Genomic DNA, 25,920 nt, shown 5'->3' on the forward strand with positions numbered 1-25,920 from the left:
TGTATACTGATGTTCAAAGTATATAGGGCCAAAGGGGCTGGTAATGACCTGGGGGGAGGAGGGGGGGGGAATCCATGCTATTTTTCTCAATGATTTTAATCCGTATTGCAGGGACCAGACATTACATTAAAGCCACAGGCAGTTTTAAATGACTTTTTTCTTATAGTAATATCATTTTTTGCAGGGACAGTTCTAAACACGGGAAACACGTGCCACTTCACAGGCATACTATAGACACCCAGCAGGTACGATATTTAAAGGAATTTTTCATTTTTTTTCACTTTAAGCATCATTGAAACTGCTCCCGAAAAAATGACAGTTTTTAAAACTTTTTTTTCCATTGATACATATTCCCTGGGGCAAGACCCGTGTCCTCAAACTCGTTTTACGACAATAACTTCCATATTAGCCTTTAAAATTAGCACTTTTGAATTCGAACGTTCGAGTCCCATAGACTTCAATGGGGTTCTAAAAGTTTGCGTGAACGTTCGGTCCGTTCGAAGGTTCTGGTGCAAACCAAATGGGGGGGGGGTGTTTGGTTCATCCATAATTGGCGGCTATTGCCGGCAATAGCACTGTCCGAATCGGTGCCATGTCGACTTTTTGGCACCACACTGATTCCCAAAAGTAGTTCCTGCACTACTTTTCGCGACTTTGTGCAATCTTACTTTTGGTGACTTTGTGCAATTTCAATAGACATCTGTGCAGGAACCCACACAGATGTCTGTCAAATCACCCCCTGAAATCAGGCTGCATTGCCGGGTTCAAGACGTGCGTGTTCAGCTGAACTCGCACAATTTCTAATGTAAACCTAGTCTAAATAAAGTGCTTAGGGGGTCCCCTTAATGTGGCTGTAAAGTGGTGCATCTCTACAGTGTATAGAACCTGCTATAGCAAAACTGACATTTATAAAGAAAAAGATGACATTTAAAGTGGAGTTCCACCCAAAGTGGAACTTCCGCTTAAGGCACTCCTTGCTCCCTTACATGCCACATTTGGCATGTCATTTTTTTGGGGGGAGTGGGTACCTGTTTTTTCCCACTTGCTCCTTTGTTTGCTTTGCCGCCTAAACAACGACTCCTCTTCCTCTAGGCAGCCACTCCCTTTCTGTGATCTTTTGGGACATGTCATAGGTCCCAGAAGATTGCCTGGCCACTAGGAGAGTGAAACTGCAAGCTGTCACAGCTGGGTGCCCACACTTGCAATGATGACGCCATGGAGAGGAGTGGGAGAGGAGCGAGGCTTCGGGTGGCTGCATTGCTGGATCGTGGAACAAGTGAGTGTGTGTTTATTAAAATAGAGCAGATACACTTTTTGTAGCTGCTGATGGTTAATATACTTACAAATGAGTGGAAGTCCGCTTTACATTGATTTTCACTATAAGCGTTATTTAGTAAACAACTGCTTGGGGAGCAAGTCTGTATGATGAGGCCACAATTTAGTGCACTCAGAACAAGATTAGAGATTTTTTGGATACATTCTGGTGTCTCTTTGGCAGACTTTGAATAGAAATAACCAAAGTTTTGCACTACAGTGAAGATGTGAAGAAGCCAAATTGTAGTGCACCCAGGGCAAGGTGTCTCTTTCGCAGACTTTGGATACAATTTACAGGTGCGGAAAAATGTGGCTTTGGGTGTTGGTGGTGCCTTCACATTGTAACCCTATAGAGGTACTCTAAAAGAAAGCTGGAATTGGCCTTACTGTAAAAAAAATTGTATTTGACTTCCCTGTCAAACCGTGGTGGAAAAAATGGTCTTTGGCTGCCGAATTTTCAGGACATTTGACCAGTTGTTTGGCCCCCCGAACTGACCACAATGCATTGTGGCGCTAAACAGTGCATTGCAAGCCCTGATTAGCTGAAGCAGTGAAAGCTTCAGCCAATCAGGGCACAGAGCACTGTCAGAATCATGATTGGACACTGTCATCATGACTTTATCCAATCATGGCTCATTCTCGCCCCACAGTATAAAAGTATTCTTGCAATTACAGTGTGATTTCAGCATGGAGAGAGATAGAACAGGGCTCTGTTCAGTGCTATTAGTTAGTGTGCTAGTTTGCTTCAATTTTTCAGTGTAGAATATTAGTTTATTGTCAGTCTAGGGATAGTGTGAGTGTAGTGAGGAGGGCCATCATTCAGCTTTGCATAGTGTGAGGCTAGAGTAGAGACAGCTCAGATAGATTCACTGTAGTATAGTGAGATTGTGTCATTTATACAGGTGTAGATTAGGGACACCTCAGGTAGTTTCAGTGTAGCTCCCACACTGCCATTTAAGTACAGTGGGTGGGTGGGAAACGGTTAAGGAGCCAGGACCCACCATTTTCCTAACAATCAGTGAGTCATCATTGCTGTCAGCCAGGGATTCCCAGATGACACCAGTATATAAACAAAAGAGCCCCCAAAAATAAAAAAAGCATGGGGGCTCCCCCAAAATCATCACCATATTTTTAGGGGGGTCCCACAGCAAAATTTCAAAGAAGTGGTGTGGGAGCCTCCTTCAAAATCCATACTAGACCCTTATCTGTGCATGCAGCAGGTCAGGAAAGGGAGTGACAAGCGTGCACAGCCCAGCCTGCTTTTTTGCCACATAGCTTTTAGGTTGGCAGATCCTTGAGTTGGGGTGGCATATATAGGGGCCTCTTTCCATGCAATCTTTTTTACTATTAGCAACATGCACATGTCATTTGGCTGGCTTTATTGGGTCCTCCAACTTGAGGTATTGTATTCATTCCGCCTATGGGGTTGCCAACTTTTTTTATTAAAAATACATAAACCTGAAGTGCTATCAAACTATTAGGTTCTGTAATGTGGTGTGAGAAAATAAATTCTGTGAATTGTAGATCAGAACCCAGTGCAGCTGCTTTTGAAAAAGAAACTGATGAGCAGAGGATGGAAACCCGATGTGCAGTGATGCACTGATGGCTGGAGACCGAACCAACCAGCCACCAGCAATCCATACATCCCAGCATGGTTCTTGGCACCCTTCCATGCTCCACCAGCGAGTCCTCTGGATGAAGTTAACCCTTCCAGCATGTGAACTCAGAGTAGTATCGTTGGCCTTGTATTATTATTATTGTTTTTTTTTTACTTTGTCCATTTTTTATTCCTCTAATAAATCATTAATTTTATGGTTCCAACTCACTGTCCACACAACACTTTTTGGATTCAGCCCATTGAGCACTGCTCATTGCTTTCTTTGACTTATTTTATTCACTGCTCTCACCCTTATACTAGTCTCGATCCCACTCAGTGTTGACTTAACCTGGTCTCAGCTCATGATGAAGTGGGCACTGCTCTACGAAATGCATAGAGACTACAGTCTTAAAATGCATACATTTGAGTGCTTTTGCAATATTGTATATATGTAACTCAACAGAATACATACATGTACATTGTGTTGTTTGTATCTTGACATACACAGAGTCTAATATGTCCGATTTTCCCGTTACCATATAATATATTTTGTATCTTTTTTACATATTGGTATCAATTTTATTTTACACAACTCATGAAAGTCCCATGGGCAAAAATTCTTATTTTTGGTTTTCACATAGCTTAGGGATTGAGTTCTGCCACCATCTTAGCAGTTGCTGCTTTTTCTTTTGTTTCCACCTTAAAGAAGACATTCTCTTCTGTTAAAATGCTCCCCTTATTTTTCTCTGTCTTGGACATTTTGGGCTGACCTGTAAACTGTTTTGAGAACTTTGATATCAATTACTGTACATTACTTGTAGTGTTTGTGGTCTTTGCTGTCCAAGAGCAAAGGCCCTATGTGGAATATTAAGGTAGCTGTTTCCCAAACTTTCAAGGCTGCCATCCCGCCTTTTGTTCACTTCAAGTTATATCAGGTGGATATTTGAGCTGCAAACTATTTTTTCCATTATGTGGACTTGATAGCATTTTTCTATTGTTGCCCACCCCTCAGTTAGGTCTGTTTTTGGATGTCCCAGTTACCTAAGTCAGTTCTCATTTTTATGTTTTATTTGATAAACATGTTGTGTTTACATGTGATTAATGTTTGGAAAACAATTTCAATTGTATATAATATGAAAAGGACTATTGATTTTTGCTGTGTACCCTTCCAAACTTATCTTACACATTTCCTGAAGTAGTAGTAGTAGTATACTATTACTGCCAAATGTGTAGAACTATGCCCCTACCTTGTTGCATGATCCAGCCTTTAAAGATCATGAACATTTTTTTTCTTTCATGTAAAGTTGGCAGTGTCTGAATAGTGGAATGTCTTAGGGCAATATACATGTGAAAAGAACTTAGATTTGAATACTAGGACATGCACGTATAATGTTTTTATGCATAGTTTATAAAAAAAAAATTATGTACTATAAGTTGTTATATTTTGAAAGAAGAAAGCAGCACCTTATAAGACCAAGTGCCTAGTATCATTTACTTTTGTTCAGGATGTGGTGCAGTTGGTCCATTTACACTGTTCCTCAGTCAAATGTGGCTTCAATACCTTGCATCCAAAAAGGTTACATATAATGCTAGCCCTGTCTCCAGACTCCCTGCCATAATGAAATTTGGTTTACCCAAGAGCAAAACATTTCCTATGATGCAACCTCTTGATCTGAGATAATTGTATAAACCCAGAATATAGGAGACCCAAACTACCCAAAACCTTTGAAATACAAGACTTTTCTTGATCCAATTGTTCAAGCCTCCCTATTCATCTGCCTACTTTTATATACATCCAGACTCAACGATCCTTATTGCTTTCAGAGGTCAATATAGTTTTCTTACAACTAATGGAATACAACAAAGCCGACAATCATCCCAAATAAATTTTACATGCAGCGTTCAAGCTAAAAACAGTTTACACAACATTTCTATGCTGATTTATTTTATATCACTAACCTGCAAGTGTTACTTCAGAATCTACAAAAAAAATGACTTTTATTGGTTCCTCTCAAAATTCAAAATAAGCTATCCCCTTGTCATAAATTGTAATGGCTCAGTCTCCCTGTATATTGTAAAGTTCTGGGCAAAATGTTGGCACTATATAAACCCTGAATAATAAGTTAGAAGCTATTGATGTTACAATGAGTGTAAAAGTAACAGTTTCTACCAAGCGTGGTATCAGAACAACCTTTGAAGCTCAATGGGCCCTTTGGGATGCATGACATATAGGATTGTGTTGGGTACCTATATAGACAGGCACATTGAAAGCAATGGACTGCATTTAGACCAGTAAAAACAAAAGCCTGTATACTTGAAAACTTGAAAGCCGAGTGCTTTCAGGCAGCAGCATGCAAAAGGGATTACAAAGAGTAAAACAATGTTTTGCCTGTAAGTGACCTCTCCTATTCACTTATTCTGTTTGTAAACAAATGGCCAAGAATTCCCTTCATGTATACCAGACTAATTTCCTTCATGAAGGTCTTATATAGATTTTAACAGGGGATCCAAGAAAAAGAAAAAAAAAACGGTGTGATCCCTCCTAAAAATGGCCTGGTGAGGACACTAATAGGGGCCTAGTGAAATTTTCATGCCAGGCCCTTGATGTCTGGTGTGGGTTTTAAGGGGAACCCTATGCAAATAAATAAGCATGCGGTGGCCCCAAAATCCACATTAGACTCTTATATGCTCATGTGCTCCCCCTCCTAAACCATACCAGGCCATATACCCTCAACATGGAAGGGTACCTTACCCTGGGGGGGGGGCTCCCTGGCAAAGCACATTTTTCCCAATGTTGATGAGGACAATGGCCTCCTTTCCACAATCCTGGCCTGCTGGTTGTGGGGGTCTGTGGGTGGGAGATTATCATACACCACCCTTTAACAATAAAGGATTCCCCAGATACAGCCTTGTCCATATTAATGAGTAAGTAGTACCCATACTCATTCATAAAAAAGTGAAAAATAAACACATTGGGCCAGATCCACAAAAGGGATACGACGGCGTATCTACTGATACGCCGTCGTATCCCTGTTTCTATCTTTGGAACTGATCCACAGAATCAGTTTCCAAAAGATAGGCAGAAGATCCGACATGTGTAAGGGACTTACACTGCCGGATCTTAGGATGCAGTACCGTATCCGCCGCTGGGGGCATTTCGAGTCGAAATGCCGCTTCGGGTATGCAAATTAGCACTTACGGAGATCCACAAAGCTTTTACGCTTCGTTTTTTCTCCGTAAGTTTTAGTTTGCAATCGTAAAATTAGGTCTGCTTTTACAAAGTGTAAACTGTTTACACCTTGTAAAAGTAGACCCTTCTTACCTGCGACGCTGTTATTTTTTTTTTTTTATTTTTTTCCCGCCGTATCTTTTTTTTTTCCAACACAACTTTTTTTACCCGGCGCGATTCACAAAACTCGGCGTAACGTAAAACGGAAAATGACGTCGGGAGCATGCGCAGTACGTCCGGCGCGGGAGCGCGCCTAATTTAAATGGGACTCGCCCCATGAAAATAGGAACGCCTTGCGCCGGACGGATTTAAGTTACACAGCCGAAAATTTCTAGGTAAGTGCTTTGTGGATCGGCACTTAGGTAGAAATTTTACGGCAGTGTAACTTAAATGGGAATTTTTACGTTACGGCGGCTCTTTGTGGATCTGGCCCATTGATCCTTAATAAAGTCCCAAAGCGTATATCCATCATCAATCTCAATGCAGATCAATGTTATTTACGGTGAATGGCCCCCATCAACCCACTAAAAGACAAAAAACTTCCAAACGCTCCTGTCATTTACTAAAGCCACAAATTACATCTCCCTCCCTGAGCCAATAAAAGTAATGAAAGGGACTGGGTGCTCAGAGGGATGTAATTAACGATAAATGGATATAATAAAAAGTAAATGTAAAACATTTTGAATCTAGAAATACTTTGCATCTAGGGCACTTTTGTACATTTTTGAACAAAGATTCTGCATTTTGTCGCTAGAAAAGTTAAAATCCCCAAATACTAATATATTTTCTGAACTTTGAGGCCCTATAGAATAAAACAATGGCATTTGCAATTTTTTGTCACACGACATTTGTGTAACTGTTTACCAATTCCCAGTAGCAAATACGCTAAACATGAATTTTTATGCACATAAAAGATACCAAACACGCCAAGCCCTAAAATTGCATGCATGTTTGAAATGGCAAAAAACTCCAGTACCCTAAAAGTATCCATTGCGACATGTTTAAAATACAGAAGTTTAGAGTTAACAATGAACAATGGCCTTAGAATCACTGTTTGATATATGGCATGCCTGTGTATGTAGTGTTTGCATTCATATACTCTATGTGCACAGGCTTACAGCCTTCCCATGAACATTAAGCTATTAACTTCCGTGTTCCCCCTAGCATACACATGAAAAGATAAGGTCTGTTATGCGCAGGAAAGTCAGGAAATCTCTACCCCCTTGTATCAAGTACAAACTAGAGGCAGGTAGGGGAGGAGAAGGAAGATGTAAAACAGTTCAAATCCAGCAGATACACTTCTACAGCTGTTTGATTATGTTCATACATTGTTCAGGTTGCAAAAAAATTTTTTTTGTTGCATTTAACTATCATTTATCCGATAAACTTTCATATAGCAAGTATAGTTAACAAACTCATATTGTCTACCTACTGCTTTTCTTTTTAATATGTCTTGCAGGTTTATTGTACTTTCTGTAAAATAAGCTTCAGTAAAGAAATTCAGATGGCACAGAAAATGGCACACCCAGAAATGTCATGTTTAGATATTTAATGAACAACTCCTTGACATTTAAATTATTTTGCATGCCTATAAAGTGCTCTCTTATAGCAATCATTGCATTGCTCTTACACTAAGTACTGATCATTTCATTAGTCACTAAACTTTAATGGAGTTCCCTTAAATCTTGAAATTCTTACGTTTAATTTGAAAGCCATTTGACTGCAAGTATTGCTAATAATAAATACTATTTTTATTAATACTTATTGCCATTCCATACAGAACTACTGTACATGGTCCAAAACATTGTTTATTGTCCTTCATTTATAGTCTATTTTTATTGACTTAGAAGCTTAGGGGCTTTTTCTCTAAGCTGAAAATGTGTTCATGTGAAAAAACTATTTTGCCATGATCTGGCTGCAATTAGTAGCGAATACAGCTTAATAAATTACACACGTTGTCCAAGATTTATCATGCCCATGCGCCGTTCATAAAAAGCGTCATTTACGTGGGGTCACATAAAATTTACATAACACGCGCCCACATCTACCACATTTAAATTAGGCGGCTTACGCCGGCCTATTTACGCTACGCCGCCGCAACTTTGATTTGAGAATACGGCACTTGCCTGTCAAAGTTGCGGAGGCGTAACGTAAATAGGATACGTTACGCTCGCACAAAGATACGCGGTTCTACGTGAATCCGGGCAACAATTGTTTTCACCTGCCTTAAAAATTGAAGTTGATTTACAAGATAAGAAGAGGGTGTTCACTCCGTAAAGTAGGTTTTACAAGTATGGACCCCAACCACACAGCACTTTGGCCTTAAGTGCTTAGCTTTTGTACATTTTGGTACATTCAGGGAAATAACCCATGCGAAAAAGAATGCAATCTATTGCTTTAAATTGCTAGCATTTTTTTCAATGTTTCAGATAGACTAGGTAATGGATAGAACCCTTTTGGGTTTTCTTTTCTTCTCCCATTGAGTGAAATCAATTTTCTTTCACTTGTCCCACAGATAAAATAGGAAGTGAGGGTCACCATACATGTTAAAGTCTAAACGCACAATCTTTGTACAGTCAATTTAAAATTTACTAGGGCGTAGGGCCAAACTGTGTTTACATTACAGAAGCGCCATAGATCTGTTATATCTGCTGTAGTGCGGGGGGGGGGGGGAGTATTCTGGGCAGCGATTTTAACATTGGTGGATAGCAGACCATTGTTATTGAAGATGGATCTACATCTCTGGATGATATGAAAGATGTTGACTTTATATTTGTTTTCAAAATGTAATTGTATTTTTCAGTGTTGCTGTATTTTACTAATGTACCCTTTTACTCATTCCTCAGGCCACATGGTTTTCAATATTAGTAATGTACTTTGCAAGGGGTTGGTAAATCCAATGTTTGGGTACAATGACCTGTTCCCATATCTGGCCCCCCAAAAAGTATGTGTGAGTTTGTGTGTGTGTGTGGGGGGGTTATAAGAATTTGGAAGCCACCTATAGAAACCCCTTTTAGTGTAAGTGTATCCCCCCCAGGGGAATAAGTATGGCATACATTAGTACCCCTTATTATTCATTCCCCAAAAAAATAATAGAAATAAACACATAAATTCACATTTTAAATGTTCCCCAATGTAAATCAATCATCAGTCACATCATCCATTGATGCAGATTCATTGTCAGTCATAACAAGCCACCACTTGATGGTGACACCAGTAAGATCACAACAAATGACAGATCCCTGGCTGCTGTATTTCATCAAAACACCAGAAATCTGCTATTTAGTGATGGTTGTGTGGCTGGGCAATATCATTTTTTGGTGTGGAGTCATAGCGAAAGGATAATTTCATCAGGCATTCCCACAAACAGTTGAAAGTAAATAAAAACACCCACATTGTGAAAATATTTTTAGCATAAGAAAAAAAAATGCAAATAACTTCTCCATTGTTAATTATGTCATCTACCAATGTAGGTTCGTCATTAATCACAATGACTTACCACACCAACAATACTTTCCTGCCACACTACCACCACTAAGGCTTTTGTTAAGCATGTTGAACAAAAGAAAATTAATCAATTCCCCTATTCACACACTCAATGTGAATGGGGAATCCCTCCCCAGAACTATTACATTCTGACAGCAGGGAGATTTCCCTGCCATTAGAATACACTCATCAGCACCATCAACTGATGATCAAGCAACATTTTTCCAACAGACTGATTGTACGGAAGTTGACCAAGAAATTGACTTCTGTACAACCACCCTGCGCATAGATGGATCGAAATTCAGATGGTCCCTACTGAATTGGATTAATTACGGTCCATCCATTGCCAGCTTTATTTACAGAATCTTCAGTGCTGCTGTAAGATTCTGGGTGATGCAATTGAACAATAACTGAATTTACCATTTTGTTTACATTCTAAAAGGCAGATATTCGGGTGGGAGAACTGGGCAAATATGGCCGGTTTATTTAGCACTTTTCTAAACCTGATCGCCATCTGAAACCAACAACTAATCCATGTTAAATTAAAGATACTACATGATCATTTTGCCTTGGGACATGCTGGTGTACCAAGAGGCAAGAGTAATACAGCCTTTAGGAGTTGATGCCCACCAGCTAACAAAAGAAATTACACCAAATCAATGTGTTACCCTCATTTGTTGGTATTTTTTGTATAGTCCCTATGTAATTTTAACACCCACTGATTATGTGGGATGTGTACATATGTATGTAAATAGCATTCACTACAGGCTTGTAAATTTAGAACACATTGACCTTGTTTGTTACTAAAAGTATAGTAGAAAAATATAGTTGTAAGGATGAATTAGAACAATTATAGACAGAGTATAATTACTCTTAAAAAGGTAACTATCTTATGTGGTAGCATTAAAAATTAGATCCATTTTTTTCTGAAAGGAATAGCTAATGGAAATGTTTACTGCAAATACATTTACCACAGTTTTCACACGGAATAGGTGCAAAAAAAAGAATGATTATCTATTTCTAGTAATGATTTAACTTTTAAAACAACTCCACTTGTCAGTCCTGTAGAATCAGTCATTAATAATACTCAATAAATTCCACACGACACAACATACTTTTAAAACTTACCTTCTGGGTCACTGAATGGACTCCTACTGATAATTGATGACCTGAGAGTGGCTAATGGATGCAAGCAGAGCTGGGAACAGCACAAACTAACACAACATGTACATTAGTATTTAAACAAAAGTAATAGCCAATTTCCAGTGTGCCATTGTAATGGGAGGCTTGACTTTAATTCTAAGTTTCAGTAAAAGAGAATCAGTAGGACTCAATAATGCAGAAAAATTCAACTTATCGACCAAACAAAGCCAATCAAACAAATATAATACTAAACGAGATATATATATATATATATATATATATATATATATATATATATATATATATATATATATATATATATATATATATATATATACACATACATACACACACAGTACAGTTTAGCAAAATGTTGAATTCTTGAATCATTTTTGAAGAATATTACCGTACTAACTTCTTTTGGATTATTAGACTAGAAGAAAAACAGGTGGTTGTTATGCTGTTCAGCTATTATATGTCAATAGGAAAATACTCTATACCCATCATAGAAAGAAAACTCTTCATAAGAAATGGACTGACGCAGAAGATTGTAAATACTAAAAACAAAAAAAGGAATGCAGCGCTAATAAATGATGAATCAACAATATGAGTGAATAATTGATGATGTTAGCATAAAAAAATGAAAAAAATATATATATTATCTCCCCAAAGAGTAAACAAATTGAGAAGTAAAAAAAAAGAGAAAATCACCAAGCTGTAAAAAATCCAGAAATTAGTGAATGATTGCACTTGATTTTCTCATAAATATCCCACAAGTGAAAAATGTGAAAAAACTAAAAAAAGAAAAAAAATGACACAGAAAGTCCAAAAAAAGTTCCATAAAGGTTTCCAAGACGGTGAGGATAGAGTGATGAGAGATGAAATTTCCACACTACACCCGTGCCTGTAAGAATGCCTGCTTACCGAAATTAAAGACTGTATCTCACCAGTCTCATAAAGCCTCTGGGAATTGAGGTATCCCACAACCCATCCACCTGAATGATCAGAAGGCTCAGCATAGAATCCAAACGGAACCGTGGATAATGAAAGAGAAAAGGATTCTCATAGCGTATAACGTTTTAAAATCACAATACGTATTTATTAAAGGTTGCACTTACAATTAAGTAGTGTATATTGAGCAGTAACAAGCAATCACAAAAAGAAATCCTCCTCCGTTGCTTCAGTACTGCGATGCTTCCTCGCTACCAGGACTCACACACCGCTGGCGTTCAGAGCGAAAGCGCGATGACGTCACAGCAACCCGACGATCGTTTCGTCTCAATAGGACATCTACGGGGGTTTGGCCGGATGGCGACGTCAGCGCGTGCAGTGTATAAATAGCAGAGGACTCCATCTTTAAGATGGGAAAGACATGCAAAGGCCCTAGTATGCAACTAAGGGAAAAATAATGTAATTGGTAGCGGGAAAGAGAGGTCATTCCGATCATTGCATATAGCTAATCGGTCAAAATAAATTCCTATAGTATAAATTCTTATAACATATAAGAAAAGGAACGCGGAGGTGTGTTTTTCAAATGGTAGGATAGCATCGGGTAGCAACAACTGAATCTAAACGGAGAGGATCAATGATATGTCTTAAATTAATACAATGTAAACAGTTAATATGCATTCTGGTTTACAAATTATATATGCTTTAATTACAGTTTAGATTAAATAAAAAATTATGTAGTTAATACAACGGTATATTAACAAGTCCATAAAGGACTGTATATAGACATGCTTGCCAGTGCTTGATCACCGGAATGCATATATTACTCATTGGGGCATCAAATTTGCTTTTGCCGTACCAAAACAGAGTGTATCAGTGACTAGTGTGCCGGTGTTCAATCACCGGAAAGTATGCAACAATCAGTACGGCATCAAGTTAACTGCAACCATACAGAAGTATAGTGCACGCCAATATTTATCAACAACATACATGAGTATAATAAATTATTAATAATAAAACCATATAAAATTAACCCTAAATTAATCATGGGTCACATAATTTTTTTAAAAAAATTAATTAGAAAAATTGTTAAAAAAATTATTAGATAAAAACATTTATATTAGGAATTATTAAGGAAACAATTAATATCCCAATCGACATTTAGTCCGAAGGGAACGAAGGATTTTAAACAAAAAATCCAGCGAGTTTCTAACCTCGATATGGCACGAACCATATTGGTACCTCTCCAATGAGGGCGGATGTTATCAATAGCAAAAAAGCTGGTCCCCTTCAGATCTCTCCCATGGTATTTGTCATAATGCTTAGAAAGATTATGTTTTGGGAACCCGCTCTTAATCCTACCTATATGTTCACCAAGGCGGATATGCAGTTCACGTTTAGTGCGACCCACATATTGCTTCGAACATGGGCACTGTATCATATACACCACATACTTTGTCGAACAGGTCATAAATGATTCGATCTCATGTGTTTTCCCAGTGACTGTAGATTGAAAATTCGTACATTTTCTTTCCTTGAAGGAATTGACCTTACAAACACTACATTTCCGACATGGAAAGAAGCCCTTCAGAGATTGGAAGAAAACTAAATTTTTAGGGGGGTCAATGACGTTAGGTGCTAAGTTCTGCCTTAGTGAGGGTGCCCCTTTAAAAATCAGGAGTGGATTCTCAGGGATATGTGCCCCCAGGATCCTATCACTTCTAAGTATATCCCAATGCTTCCTCAGGATTTTTTTAATTGAAAAGTGCTGGTTGGAGTATCTCGTAGTCAACGACCAACTGAATTTGTCCGAGGGAATAGCATTTATTCTATTATTCCTTGTCAGGAGGGAATTTCGATCCATCTTTTCCACTGCAGTGATCGTCTCGTTAATCTTCTCCTCTTGATATCCTTTATTTAAAAATCTTGATTTTAAAACATTAGATTGTTCCTGGTAGTCAACAATTTCTGTACAGTTCCGTCTAATGCGCTGAAACTGACCCTTAGGTATTGCTGTAAGCCAGGAATTATGATGACAACTCGTGGTAGGGATAAAGGCATTCCGATCGGTCGCTTTAAAAAAAGTGTTGGTACTTAATTTTCCATTTCTTATAAATATATTTAAATCCAAAAAATTAATATGAGAGATACTGATGTCATGCTGTAGAGAGATTCCTCTATCATTAGAGTTGAGTCTAGAAAAAAATCCCTCTAAAGATGTAACGTCACCCTCCCATATCACTATCACGTCATCTATGTAACGTTTCCAAAGGCGCAATTGTGGCGGGGCCTGCACATCGATCACATCTCGCTCCCAGTAAGCCATAAATAAATTGGCTAGACTAGGAGCGAATTTTGCCCCCATCGCTACACCACAGATTTGAAGAAAGAAAGTGTTTCCAAACCAAAAATAATTGTGGGTAGCAGCAAATTGTAATAACTCTAAAATAAACTCCTTTTGTAAATGAGGTATATTAGATTCCTGATGAAGATAAAAACTGACTGCCTCCAGACCTTGTTGATGGGAGATAACAGTGTAAAGAGAGGCCACATCCGCCGTGGCCAGAATATAACCCTCCTTCCATTCAAAATTCTTCAAAAGATTCAAAACTTCAGTGGTGTCACCTAAATAGGCTGGAGTGGCTTTCACCAGTGGTTGTAAAAAATAATCTACATATTTGCCTATTCTGGCGGTGACTGAATCGATGCCGCTAATAATTGGGCGGCCGGGGGGTTTAACCAAATTTTTGTGAATTTTGGGTAAGTAGTATATCACAGGTACACGTGGTATAATTGGTATAAGATGGGCATGCTCTTTTTTATTAAGGATCCCTTTTTGGAGGCCTTGATCAATGATGTTAGCTAATGCCTTCCTATATTTAGCTGTTGGATTAGAGGGCAAAGCCATATAGGTTAGAACATCAGACAGTTGACGATTCATTTCCTCTATATATTGGGACTTATCCAATATAACGATGCCCCCACCTTTGTCGGCAGGTCTGATTATTACATCTTTCCGCTGACATATCTTTTTAATATTAGTTTCAATTGAGAAAGCACTCCTGGGTTTAGTGACTTTCAAGGACAGAAGGTCCTTAGTAACAAGTTCCTTAAATACTTGTATAGCTGGAGCCACAAAACCAGGGGGGTTGAATAATGATGCATTCTTCAAATTGGTATGCTGGATAGGGACATTAGTAATCGGTGTGCCACTATCCATGGAGGCTTCAGAACGTCTCATCAGTGATGAAGGAATCTTGTGAATAATTTGAGTACTGTTCCCTATCGGATTTAAAATGAAATGTCTCTTAATATTCATTTTTCTAATAAATTTGTTAATATCAATAAAAGTTTCAAATTTATTGAGTTGTCGGGGGGGGGCGAATTTGAGGCCCTGACTTAAGATACTCTGTTCGCCCACTGTTAAGGAAGCTGAACTGAGGTTAAAAATACCAGCTAAGTCCGTTAGTTTCCTCTCTTTGGCCCGGATTCGCCTCCCCCCTCTGAGGCCTCTCTGACGTCGTACTCTTTCTTGCTTTGGCTCCGTGTCATGGGAAAAAAACGTGGTGGATTAGTGCTATCAGATTCACACGGTGAGTCCACATAATAGTCTCTTTGGAATGGTGGCTCATTCGGATACTGTGAAATAACCCCATTCTCTTCCCAGGGATCTAAGTGATAATTAGAAAGGGGAGCAAACCGGTTATCCAGGGGGATGTAACTAGGAGTGTGATTACTCGCCTCCCCCTTATGCTCTCTGTAACTCTGTGTTACCGGTTGTAGATGCCAACGATCTCGTGGATCTATACGAGTGTCTCTGGAATCATTGGTATAATTGGCAACCCTTTGTTGATATGGTCTGAAATGCCAACTTCCTTTGACTTCTCTCCTTTGGTCCATTGAGCTCATATATGGTTGGGGTTCTCTAGATGGTTGAGAATCTCTAGGGACATAGTAGCCGTTTTGCACATTATCCCTATAAGAGGAATCCCTTACAAGAGACGGTATCTTGGGACGTGCTCCTTTAGGAGGGCCTTGGGAATGAACCTTTTTAACTGGTTTATGTGTTTTGGGCGGAGCTGGGACATTATTGGTGTATTGATTCCTAATATTAGCTGAACCTTGTGGTGGTAGCTGTGGGGGGGCTCGATTGGAATTGGAAGGAATGGGTTGTGAAGTAGGGGCTGCAGTAACGGTCTTAACGTTATCAGTGTTCTCCAAAGTTGTTTGCCATTTGAAAACTACTTTGTTGGAATAATCAGAGAGATCACGATTGAATTTTTTCTTTTTCTTGTTTTTTTGATCCAGACCTTCCTTTTCTATAATTTCTTTTAATTGCTCAGATTTAGTTGAGTATATCTCCTGTTCTTTGAAGATATTGAGTTTAGTTCGTACTGACCCGATTTCCTCATTCAATGATTTTAGTTTGGTCTGTTTTTTATCTAAAAGGAACTGGAGAAATTTAACCCCTATCTCATTGAAGTAGGTATACCAGCCCTCAAGATCAGTTTCTCCTTTTTGGGGAGCCACTTCCCACCTAAGGCTGCGGGGGTACCATTTCTTTTTCAACATAATGTTCAAGATAAGCAATGTCCCAAATGGTATGCAGCTCGGATATGAGGAGATTTTTAAGCCTCAAAAACAAGCCACCCAGGGCATCCGTTTGCTCTGTGTTTCCATCAAACACACCATCTAAGTTTATGCTATATTGTGATCTAAAATCAAAAATATCCATAATAAATGCTGAGCAGCAGCGTCTAAGTACAAATACAAGTAAAACAAAGCAAAAAACCCTAAGGTTGGCGCTGCGCTGAATTAATTGAGTGATTAAAGGTGTAACAAGAAATTAATAATTGTGTTAGTGAAGAGCAGCTAGCATTAAATTGTGTACCACAATCTTACAAACATAAAAACAAAAAAAGGAATGCAGCGCTAATAAATGATGAATCAACAATATGAGTGAATAATTGATGATGTTAGCATAAAAAAATGAAAAAAATATATATATTATCTCCCCAAAGAGTAAACAAATTGAGAAGTAAAAAAAAAGAGAAAATCACCAAGCTGTAAAAAATCCAGAAATTAGTGAATGATTGCACTTGATTTTCTCATAAATATCCCACAAGTGAAAAATGTGAAAAAACTAAAAAAAGAAAAAAAATGACACAGAAAGTCCAAAAAAAGTTCCATAAAGGTTTCCAAGACGGTGAGGATAGAGTGATGAGAGATGAAATTTCCACACTACACCCGTGCCTGTAAGAATGCCTGCTTACCGAAATTAAAGACTGTATCTCACCAGTCTCATAAAGCCTCTGGGAATTGAGGTATCCCACAACCCATCCACCTGAATGATCAGAAGGCTCAGCATAGAATCCAAACGGAACCGTGGATAATGAAAGAGAAAAGGATTCTCATAGCGTATAACGTTTTAAAATCACAATACGTATTTATTAAAGGTTGCACTTACAATTAAGTAGTGTATATTGAGCAGTAACAAGCAATCACAAAAAGAAATCCTCCTCCGTTGCTTCAGTACTGCGATGCTTCCTCGCTACCAGGACTCACACACCGCTGGCGTTCAGAGCGAAAGCGCGATGACGTCACAGCAACCCGACGATCGTTTCGTCTCAATAGGACATCTACGGGGGTTTGGCCGGATGGCGACGTCAGCGCGTGCAGTGTATAAATAGCAGAGGACTCCATCTTTAAGATGGGAAAGACATGCATTCCTTTTTTTGTTTTTATGTTTGTAAGATTGTGGTACACAATTTAATGCTAGCTGCTCTTCACTAACACAATTATTAATTTCTTGTTACACCTTTAATCACTCAATTAATTCAGCGCAGCGCCAACCTTAGGGTTTTTTGCTTTGTTTTACTTGTATTTGTACTTAGACGCTGCTGCTCAGCATTTATTATGGATATTTTTGATTTTAGATCACAATATAGCATAAACTTAGATGGTGTGTTTGATGGAAACACAGAGCAAACGGATGCCCTGGGTGGCTTGTTTTTGAGGCTTAAAAATCTCCTCATATCCGAGCTGCATACCATTTGGGACATTGCTTATCTTGAACATTATGTTGAAAAAGAAATGGTACCCCGCAGCCTTAGGTGGGAAGTGGCTCCCCAAAAAGGAGAAACTGATCTTGAGGGCTGGTATACCTACTTCAATGAGATAGGGGTTAAATTTCTCCAGTTCCTTTTAGATAAAAAACAGACCAAACTAAAATCATTGAATGAGGAAATCGGGTCAGTACGAACTAAACTCAATATCTTCAAAGAACAGGAGATATACTCAACTAAATCTGAGCAATTAAAAGAAATTATAGAAAAGGAAGGTCTGGATCAAAAAAACAAGAAAAAGAAAAAATTCAATCGTGATCTCTCTGATTATTCCAACAAAGTAGTTTTCAAATGGCAAACAACTTTGGAGAACACTGATAACGTTAAGACCGTTACTGCAGCCCCTACTTCACAACCCATTCCTTCCAATTCCAATCGAGCCCCCCCACAGCTACCACCACAAGGTTCAGCTAATATTAGGAATCAATACACCAATAATGTCCCAGCTCCGCCCAAAACACATAAACCAGTTAAAAAGGTTCATTCCCAAGGCCCTCCTAAAGGAGCACGTCCCAAGATACCGTCTCTTGTAAGGGATTCCTCTTATAGGGATAATGTGCAAAACGGCTACTATGTCCCTAGAGATTCTCAACCATCTAGAGAACCCCAACCATATATGAGCTCAATGGACCAAAGGAGAGAAGTCAAAGGAAGTTGGCATTTCAGACCATATCAACAAAGGGTTGCCAATTATACCAATGATTCCAGAGACACTCGTATAGATCCACGAGATCGTTGGCATCTACAACCGGTAACACAGAGTTACAGAGAGCATAAGGGGGAGGCGAGTAATCACACTCCTAGTTACATCCCCCTGGATAACCGGTTTGCTCCCCTTTCTAATTATCACTTAGATCCCTGGGAAGAGAATGGGGTTATTTCACAGTATCCGAATGAGCCACCATTCCAAAGAGACTATTATGTGGACTCACCGTGTGAATCTGATAGCACTAATCCACCACGTTTTTTTCCCATGACACGGAGCCAAAGCAAGAAAGAGTACGACGTCAGAGAGGCCTCAGAGGGGGGAGGCGAATCCGGGCCAAAGAGAGGAAACTAACGGACTTAGCTGGTATTTTTAACCTCAGTTCAGCTTCCTTAACAGTGGGCGAACAGAGTATCTTAAGTCAGGGCCTCAAATTCGCCCCCCCCCGACAACTCAATAAATTTGAAACTTTTATTGATATTAACAAATTTATTAGAAAAATGAATATTAAGAGACATTTCATTTTAAATCCGATAGGGAACAGTACTCAAATTATTCACAAGATTCCTTCATCACTGATGAGACGTTCTGAAGCCTCCATGGATAGTGGCACACCGATTACTAATGTCCCTATCCAGCATACCAATTTGAAGAATGCATCATTATTCAACCCCCCTGGTTTTGTGGCTCCAGCTATACAAGTATTTAAGGAACTTGTTACTAAGGACCTTCTGTCCTTGAAAGTCACTAAACCCAGGAGTGCTTTCTCAATTGAAACTAATATTAAAAAGATATGTCAGCGGAAAGATGTAATAATCAGACCTGCCGACAAAGGTGGGGGCATCGTTATATTGGATAAGTCCCAATATATAGAGGAAATGAATCGTCAACTGTCTGATGTTCTAACCTATATGGCTTTGCCCTCTAATCCAACAGCTAAATATAGGAAGGCATTAGCTAACATCATTGATCAAGGCCTCCAAAAAGGGATCCTTAATAAAAAAGAGCATGCCCATCTTATACCAATTATACCACGTGTACCTGTGATATACTACTTACCCAAAATTCACAAAAATTTGGTTAAACCCCCCGGCCGCCCAATTATTAGCGGCATCGATTCAGTCACCGCCAGAATAGGCAAATATGTAGATTATTTTTTACAACCACTGGTGAAAGCCACTCCAGCCTATTTAGGTGACACCACTGAAGTTTTGAATCTTTTGAAGAATTTTGAATGGAAGGAGGGTTATATTCTGGCCACGGCGGATGTGGCCTCTCTTTACACTGTTATCTCCCATCAACAAGGTCTGGAGGCAGTCAGTTTTTATCTTCATCAGGAATCTAATATACCTCATTTACAAAAGGAGTTTATTTTAGAGTTATTACAATTTGCTGCTACCCACAATTATTTTTGGTTTGGAAACACTTTCTTTCTTCAAATCTGTGGTGTAGCGATGGGGGCAAAATTCGCTCCTAGTCTAGCCAATTTATTTATGGCTTACTGGGAGCGAGATGTGATCGATGTGCAGGCCCCGCCATAATTGCGCCTTTGGAAACGTTACATAGATGACGTGATAGTGATATGGGAGGGTGACGTTACATCTTTAGAGGGATTTTTTTCTAGACTCAACTCTAATGATAGAGGAATCTCTCTACAGCATGACATCAGTATCTCTCATATTAATTTTTTGGATTTAAATATATTTATAAGAAATGGAAAATTAAGTACCAACACTTTTTTTAAAGCGACCGATCGGAATGCCTTTATCCCTACCACGAGTTGTCATCATAATTCCTGGCTTACAGCAATACCTAAGGGTCAGTTTCAGCGCATTAGACGGAACTGTACAGAAATTGTTGACTACCAGGAACAATCTAATGTTTTAAAATCAAGATTTTTAAATAAAGGATATCAAGAGGAGAAGATTAACGAGACGATCACTGCAGTGGAAAAGATGGATCGAAATTCCCTCCTGACAAGGAATAATAGAATAAATGCTATTCCCTCGGACAAATTCAGTTGGTCGTTGACTACGAGATACTCCAACCAGCACTTTTCAATTAAAAAAATCCTGAGGAAGCATTGGGATATACTTAGAAGTGATAGGATCCTGGGGGCACATATCCCTGAGAATCCACTCCTGATTTTTAAAGGGGCACCCTCACTAAGGCAGAACTTAGCACCTAACGTCATTGACCCCCCTAAAAATTTAGTTTTCTTCCAATCTCTGAAGGGCTTCTTTCCATGTCGGAAATGTAGTGTTTGTAAGGTCAATTCCTTCAAGGAAAGAAAATGTACGAATTTTCAATCTACAGTCACTGGGAAAACACATGAGATCGAATCATTTATGACCTGTTCGACAAAGTATGTGGTGTATATGATACAGTGCCCATGTTCGAAGCAATATGTGGGTCGCACTAAACGTGAACTGCATATCCGCCTTGGTGAACATATAGGTAGGATTAAGAGCGGGTTCCCAAAACATAATCTTTCTAAGCATTATGACAAATACCATGGGAGAGATCTGAAGGGGACCAGCTTTTTTGCTATTGATAACATCCGCCCTCATTGGAGAGGTACCAATATGGTTCGTGCCATATCGAGGTTAGAAACTCGCTGGATTTTTTGTTTAAAATCCTTCGTTCCCTTCGGACTAAATGTCGATTGGGATATTAATTGTTTCCTTAATAATTCCTAATATAAATGTTTTTATCTAATAATTTTTTTAACAATTTTTCTAATTAATTTTTTTAAAAAAATTATGTGACCCATGATTAATTTAGGGTTAATTTTATATGGTTTTATTATTAATAATTTATTATACTCATGTATGTTGTTGATAAATATTGGCGTGCACTATACTTCTGTATGGTTGCAGTTAACTTGATGCCGTACTGATTGTTGCATACTTTCCGGTGATTGAACACCGGCACACTAGTCACTGATACACTCTGTTTTGGTACGGCAAAAGCAAATTTGATGCCCCAATGAGTAATATATGCATTCCGGTGATCAAGCACTGGCAAGCATGTCTATATACAGTCCTTTATGGACTTGTTAATATACCGTTGTATTAACTACATAATTTTTTATTTAATCTAAACTGTAATTAAAGCATATATAATTTGTAAACCAGAATGCATATTAACTGTTTACATTGTATTAATTTAAGACATATCATTGATCCTCTCCGTTTAGATTCAGTTGTTGCTACCCGATGCTATCCTACCATTTGAAAAACACACCTCCGCGTTCCTTTTCTTATATGTTATAAGAATTTATACTATAGGAATTTATTTTGACCGATTAGCTATATGCAATGATCGGAATGACCTCTCTTTCCCGCTACCAATTACATTATTTTTCCCTTAGTTGCATACTAGGGCCTTTGCATGTCTTTCCCATCTTAAAGATGGAGTCCTCTGCTATTTATACACTGCACGCGCTGACGTCGCCATCCGGCCAAACCCCCGTAGATGTCCTATTGAGACGAAACGATCGTCGGGTTGCTGTGACGTCATCGCGCTTTCGCTCTGAACGCCAGCGGTGTGTGAGTCCTGGTAGCGAGGAAGCATCGCAGTACTGAAGCAACGGAGGAGGATTTCTTTTTGTGATTGCTTGTTACTGCTCAATATACACTACTTAATTGTAAGTGCAACCTTTAATAAATACGTATTGTGATTTTAAAACGTTATACGCTATGAGAATCCTTTTCTCTTTCATTATGCACGGTTCCGTTTGGATTCTATGCTGAGCCTTCTGATCATTCAGGTGGATGGGTTGTGGGATACCTCAATTCCCAGAGGCTTTATGAGACTGGTGAGATACAGTCTTTAATTTCGGTAAGCAGGCATTCTTACAGGCACGGGTGTAGTGTGGAAATTTCATCTCTCATCACTCTATCCTCACCGTCTTGGAAACCTTTATGGAACTTTTTTTGGACTTTCTGTGTCATTTTTTTTCTTTTTTTAGTTTTTTCACATTTTTCACTTGTGGGATATTTATGAGAAAATCAAGTGCAATCATTCACTAATTTCTGGATTTTTTACAGCTTGGTGATTTTCTCTTTTTTTTTACTTCTCAATTTGTTTACTCTTTGGGGAGATAATATATATATTTTTTTCATTTTTTTATGCTAACATCATCAATTATTCACTCATATTGTTGATTCATCATTTATTAGCGCTGCATTCCTTTTTTTGTTTTTATGTTTGTAAGATTGTGGTACACAATTTAATGCTAGCTGCTCTTCACTAACACAATTATTAATTTCTTGTTACACCTTTAATCACTCAATTAATTCAGCGCAGCGCCAACCTTAGGGTTTTTTGCTTTGTTGATTGTAAATACTACCCTGCTGCTTGCACTGCCCAACGTTGCTCCGTTGAGGAGGTATCATCTTCAGAAGTCTCCTAGGGAACCAACATGTCCAGGGTTGGTGCTCTGTGCCCCTTCTGCACTCAATGGTGGTTCCTCTGTGGTGATGTGGAGGCTGATGGGATGAATCATTTAGCACTGCAGAGAACCATGCTATGCCAAGAGACTTCAGAGGATGAATCTTTAGCAAATGAGTAGTGTTTGGTGACATCAGAAGCAGGAAATGTAGGTATTCACACTCTACTTTTGCACGCAATTTGTTTTGGACAGTTTACTTTTAACAAGAGGATTACTTTAATAAAACTGAAAATGCATACATTTCCCTCTATTAGCCCTATCTATAATAAATAATACGTTTAAGTTAACACTTACAGCTACATAGCTATTAATTATACCCTGTAAATATAAAAAAAACATACTGCTTACTATTTTGATCACTTCCTGCCAGCAGAATGATGGCTGGGTGGGGGCCTTCCCATTCTGAGTGGATGTCATATGATTCCCCTCAGAACAAGCTGCTTGTGCGCCCTGCAGTGTGGCTATCGGAGGTGTGGTGTGGTGTGTTTCTTGGACACACCGCATCGCATATCTCAGAAAATGAGCATATGACATAGGCTCTTTACCATGTGATCAGCTGTGCCAAATAACAGCTGATCACAGTGTAAATAGGAAGTGCCGGTTATCAGCTTTCCTCTGCTCACTCTGAATCTCACTGGGGGGGATCTGCATTGATAATCAGTGCAATGATCATCAGTGAAGCCCCAACCAGTGATGCCAATCAGTGCTGCCTTTCAGTGCCGCCTATCAGTGCCCATCACTGCCACCTCATCATTGCCTGTCAGTGCAGCCTCATCAGCACACATCAGTGAAGGAGAAAAATTACTTTACAACATTTTATAAGAGAAACTAAGAAAACATTTTTTTTTTTGTTTAGCAAAAAAAAAAAAACTGTGGTGATTAAATGCCACCAGCAAAAAGCTCTATCTGTCTAAAAAAATGACAAAAAGTGTGTATAGGTACAGCGTTGCATGACCGCGCAATTTTGATTCAAAGTGTGACAGCGCTGAAAGCCGAAAATTGGCCTAGGCAGGGAGGGGGAGGTAAAATAAATGAAATACAGTTTAGATGAATGCTTGGTTTAGTAAATAATAAAAAAAACTAATGATACATTATGTTTTAAGTTTGGCATTTTTTTTGCCTATTTCTGTGCTACTCAAATAAGACATCAACATTTACCTACAAGCATCAACATACATATGAGGGTTTATGTTGATAGGCACAATGCAGCATGCTTTCAGGTATATTTAGCTTGTGGTGGGGGAGGGGGGGGTGGGGGGCTGTCCCTGCTGGGAGAACACTTATAAACACTGATAAGCAAATAAAATCCTATGTACACAGAATAGAAACAGTCAACAACCAAAGTTTCATAATTTTTTCATCACAATGTACGAGAAACACAAGAAAACACAAAAAAATAGGAATCATGGCAACCTTTTGCAAAATTAATAACAGTTATGCTAACTCCAAGCCCACCCCTAGGTAATATATATACACACACACATATATATATATATATATATATATATATATATATATATATATATATATATATATATATATATATATACATATATATATATATATATATATACATACACACACACACACACACACACACACACTATATTAATTGATTCACCTTAGCAAAGAGTGGAAACAACAAGTGGGTATTGGATAGGTTAAAGTGTAACTAAACCCAGGGCCCTGTATTCATTATATCTGGTCTCCCACAGTACACAGAACATGGAAATGCAAGAGTTTTAGTAAATATAAACTGCTAAATACCTTTTTTCATCAGCAGTTAGCTCGTTCTTGTGACTTGTATCGGTATCTGCTTAAAGCTTGTATGAGGAGTTTTCATTCTCCCATACTGATTTTACTGTTGTGGATTTAGTACTTTAAGATATTCTAACTACTATGCCCTCCTCTATAGATGAAATTCACTCAAACACAGTTGTTGGATAATCCTATGTTGTGTCTGTACCTATCCAAAAGTACTGAACTCTAAAATGGTCACCTCAGTCCTAATACTTCTGTCCCAAAGAGAGTAGATTCTACAAGACTGCACAGCTATTATTGTAATTCAAGACCTACTTCATTGTAAAGAATTAAAAACTCAACAAGACTTGCACACATATTTTTTTTAAAAAACACATAATAAAAAGTTCTATGAAATAGTTTCCTTTATTTTTAATAAATACAAAGCTTAGCTAAATTATTCAGTCTGTGCCATTTATGCTCCTTGTGGAATATAAGAATTTGTATTCATTCATAGAATAAATATAATTCACAGGAACCCTAAGCATTTCAAGCAACCAATTAAACATTTCGTTTTTTTTTTTTTACAGCGCAGTGAAGCTTATTATTTATGCAGCTTTAAGCCAAAGTGGAGCCTCAAGGGAAACCTATCCAGTGACAAATTAATACCTTGGAGAACAGAGCTGAATGGTGGCAATGAACTCATTTGTTCCCCCAATAATGAAGAATGACTTTTGCTTTACCACATGGATGACTGTTGCCATGGCAACCCAGACTTACCTCATTGCTTCTCTGAGTGCTCCTCGTTCTCCAAGAGTCGTATGTTTGATGTCATCAAAATTATTTTCCAGTTTCTCACAACTCTGCAAAAAAACATATTTCTAATTAATATAAACTAATCTGTAAATTTCATATACAATTTTGATTTAGTAGACCAACTACATATACTATATAAGTGACAATATCTGAAGTCACATCTGGAAGATAATAAAATGGACAACAGTTTATGTAGTATATCACAGTACAGAACCACCCGTTCTGTAGTAGGTCTATGTTCATTTTAATAGGTAGAGGAGAGCAACAAGTAGTAGCATTTGCTACTTGAAAAATATACATGTTTTTCCAGATTTATTAGAAATACAGATTTATTAGAAATACAGTATTTGACTGCCCTAT

At 38.4% G+C, this 25,920-nt stretch overlaps 1 protein-coding gene across 1 annotated transcript in view; it reads right to left on the reverse strand.

Moving 5' to 3' along the window:
• The window catches only part of DPYD (dihydropyrimidine dehydrogenase), a 1,498,502-nt gene that overhangs the window by 1,241,333 nt on the left and 231,249 nt on the right, over positions 1–25,920 (reverse strand). Inside the window, exon 3 of the mRNA XM_040359980.1 lies at positions 25,525–25,607. Coding sequence (XP_040215914.1) covers positions 25,525–25,607 — 83 coding nt within the window. The remainder of the gene's footprint in view (positions 1–25,524; positions 25,608–25,920) is intronic.

Source organism: Rana temporaria, chromosome 7 (genome assembly GCF_905171775.1).
Source record: "Rana temporaria chromosome 7, aRanTem1.1, whole genome shotgun sequence".
NCBI classification, from domain to species: Eukaryota; Metazoa; Chordata; class Amphibia; order Anura; family Ranidae; genus Rana; species Rana temporaria.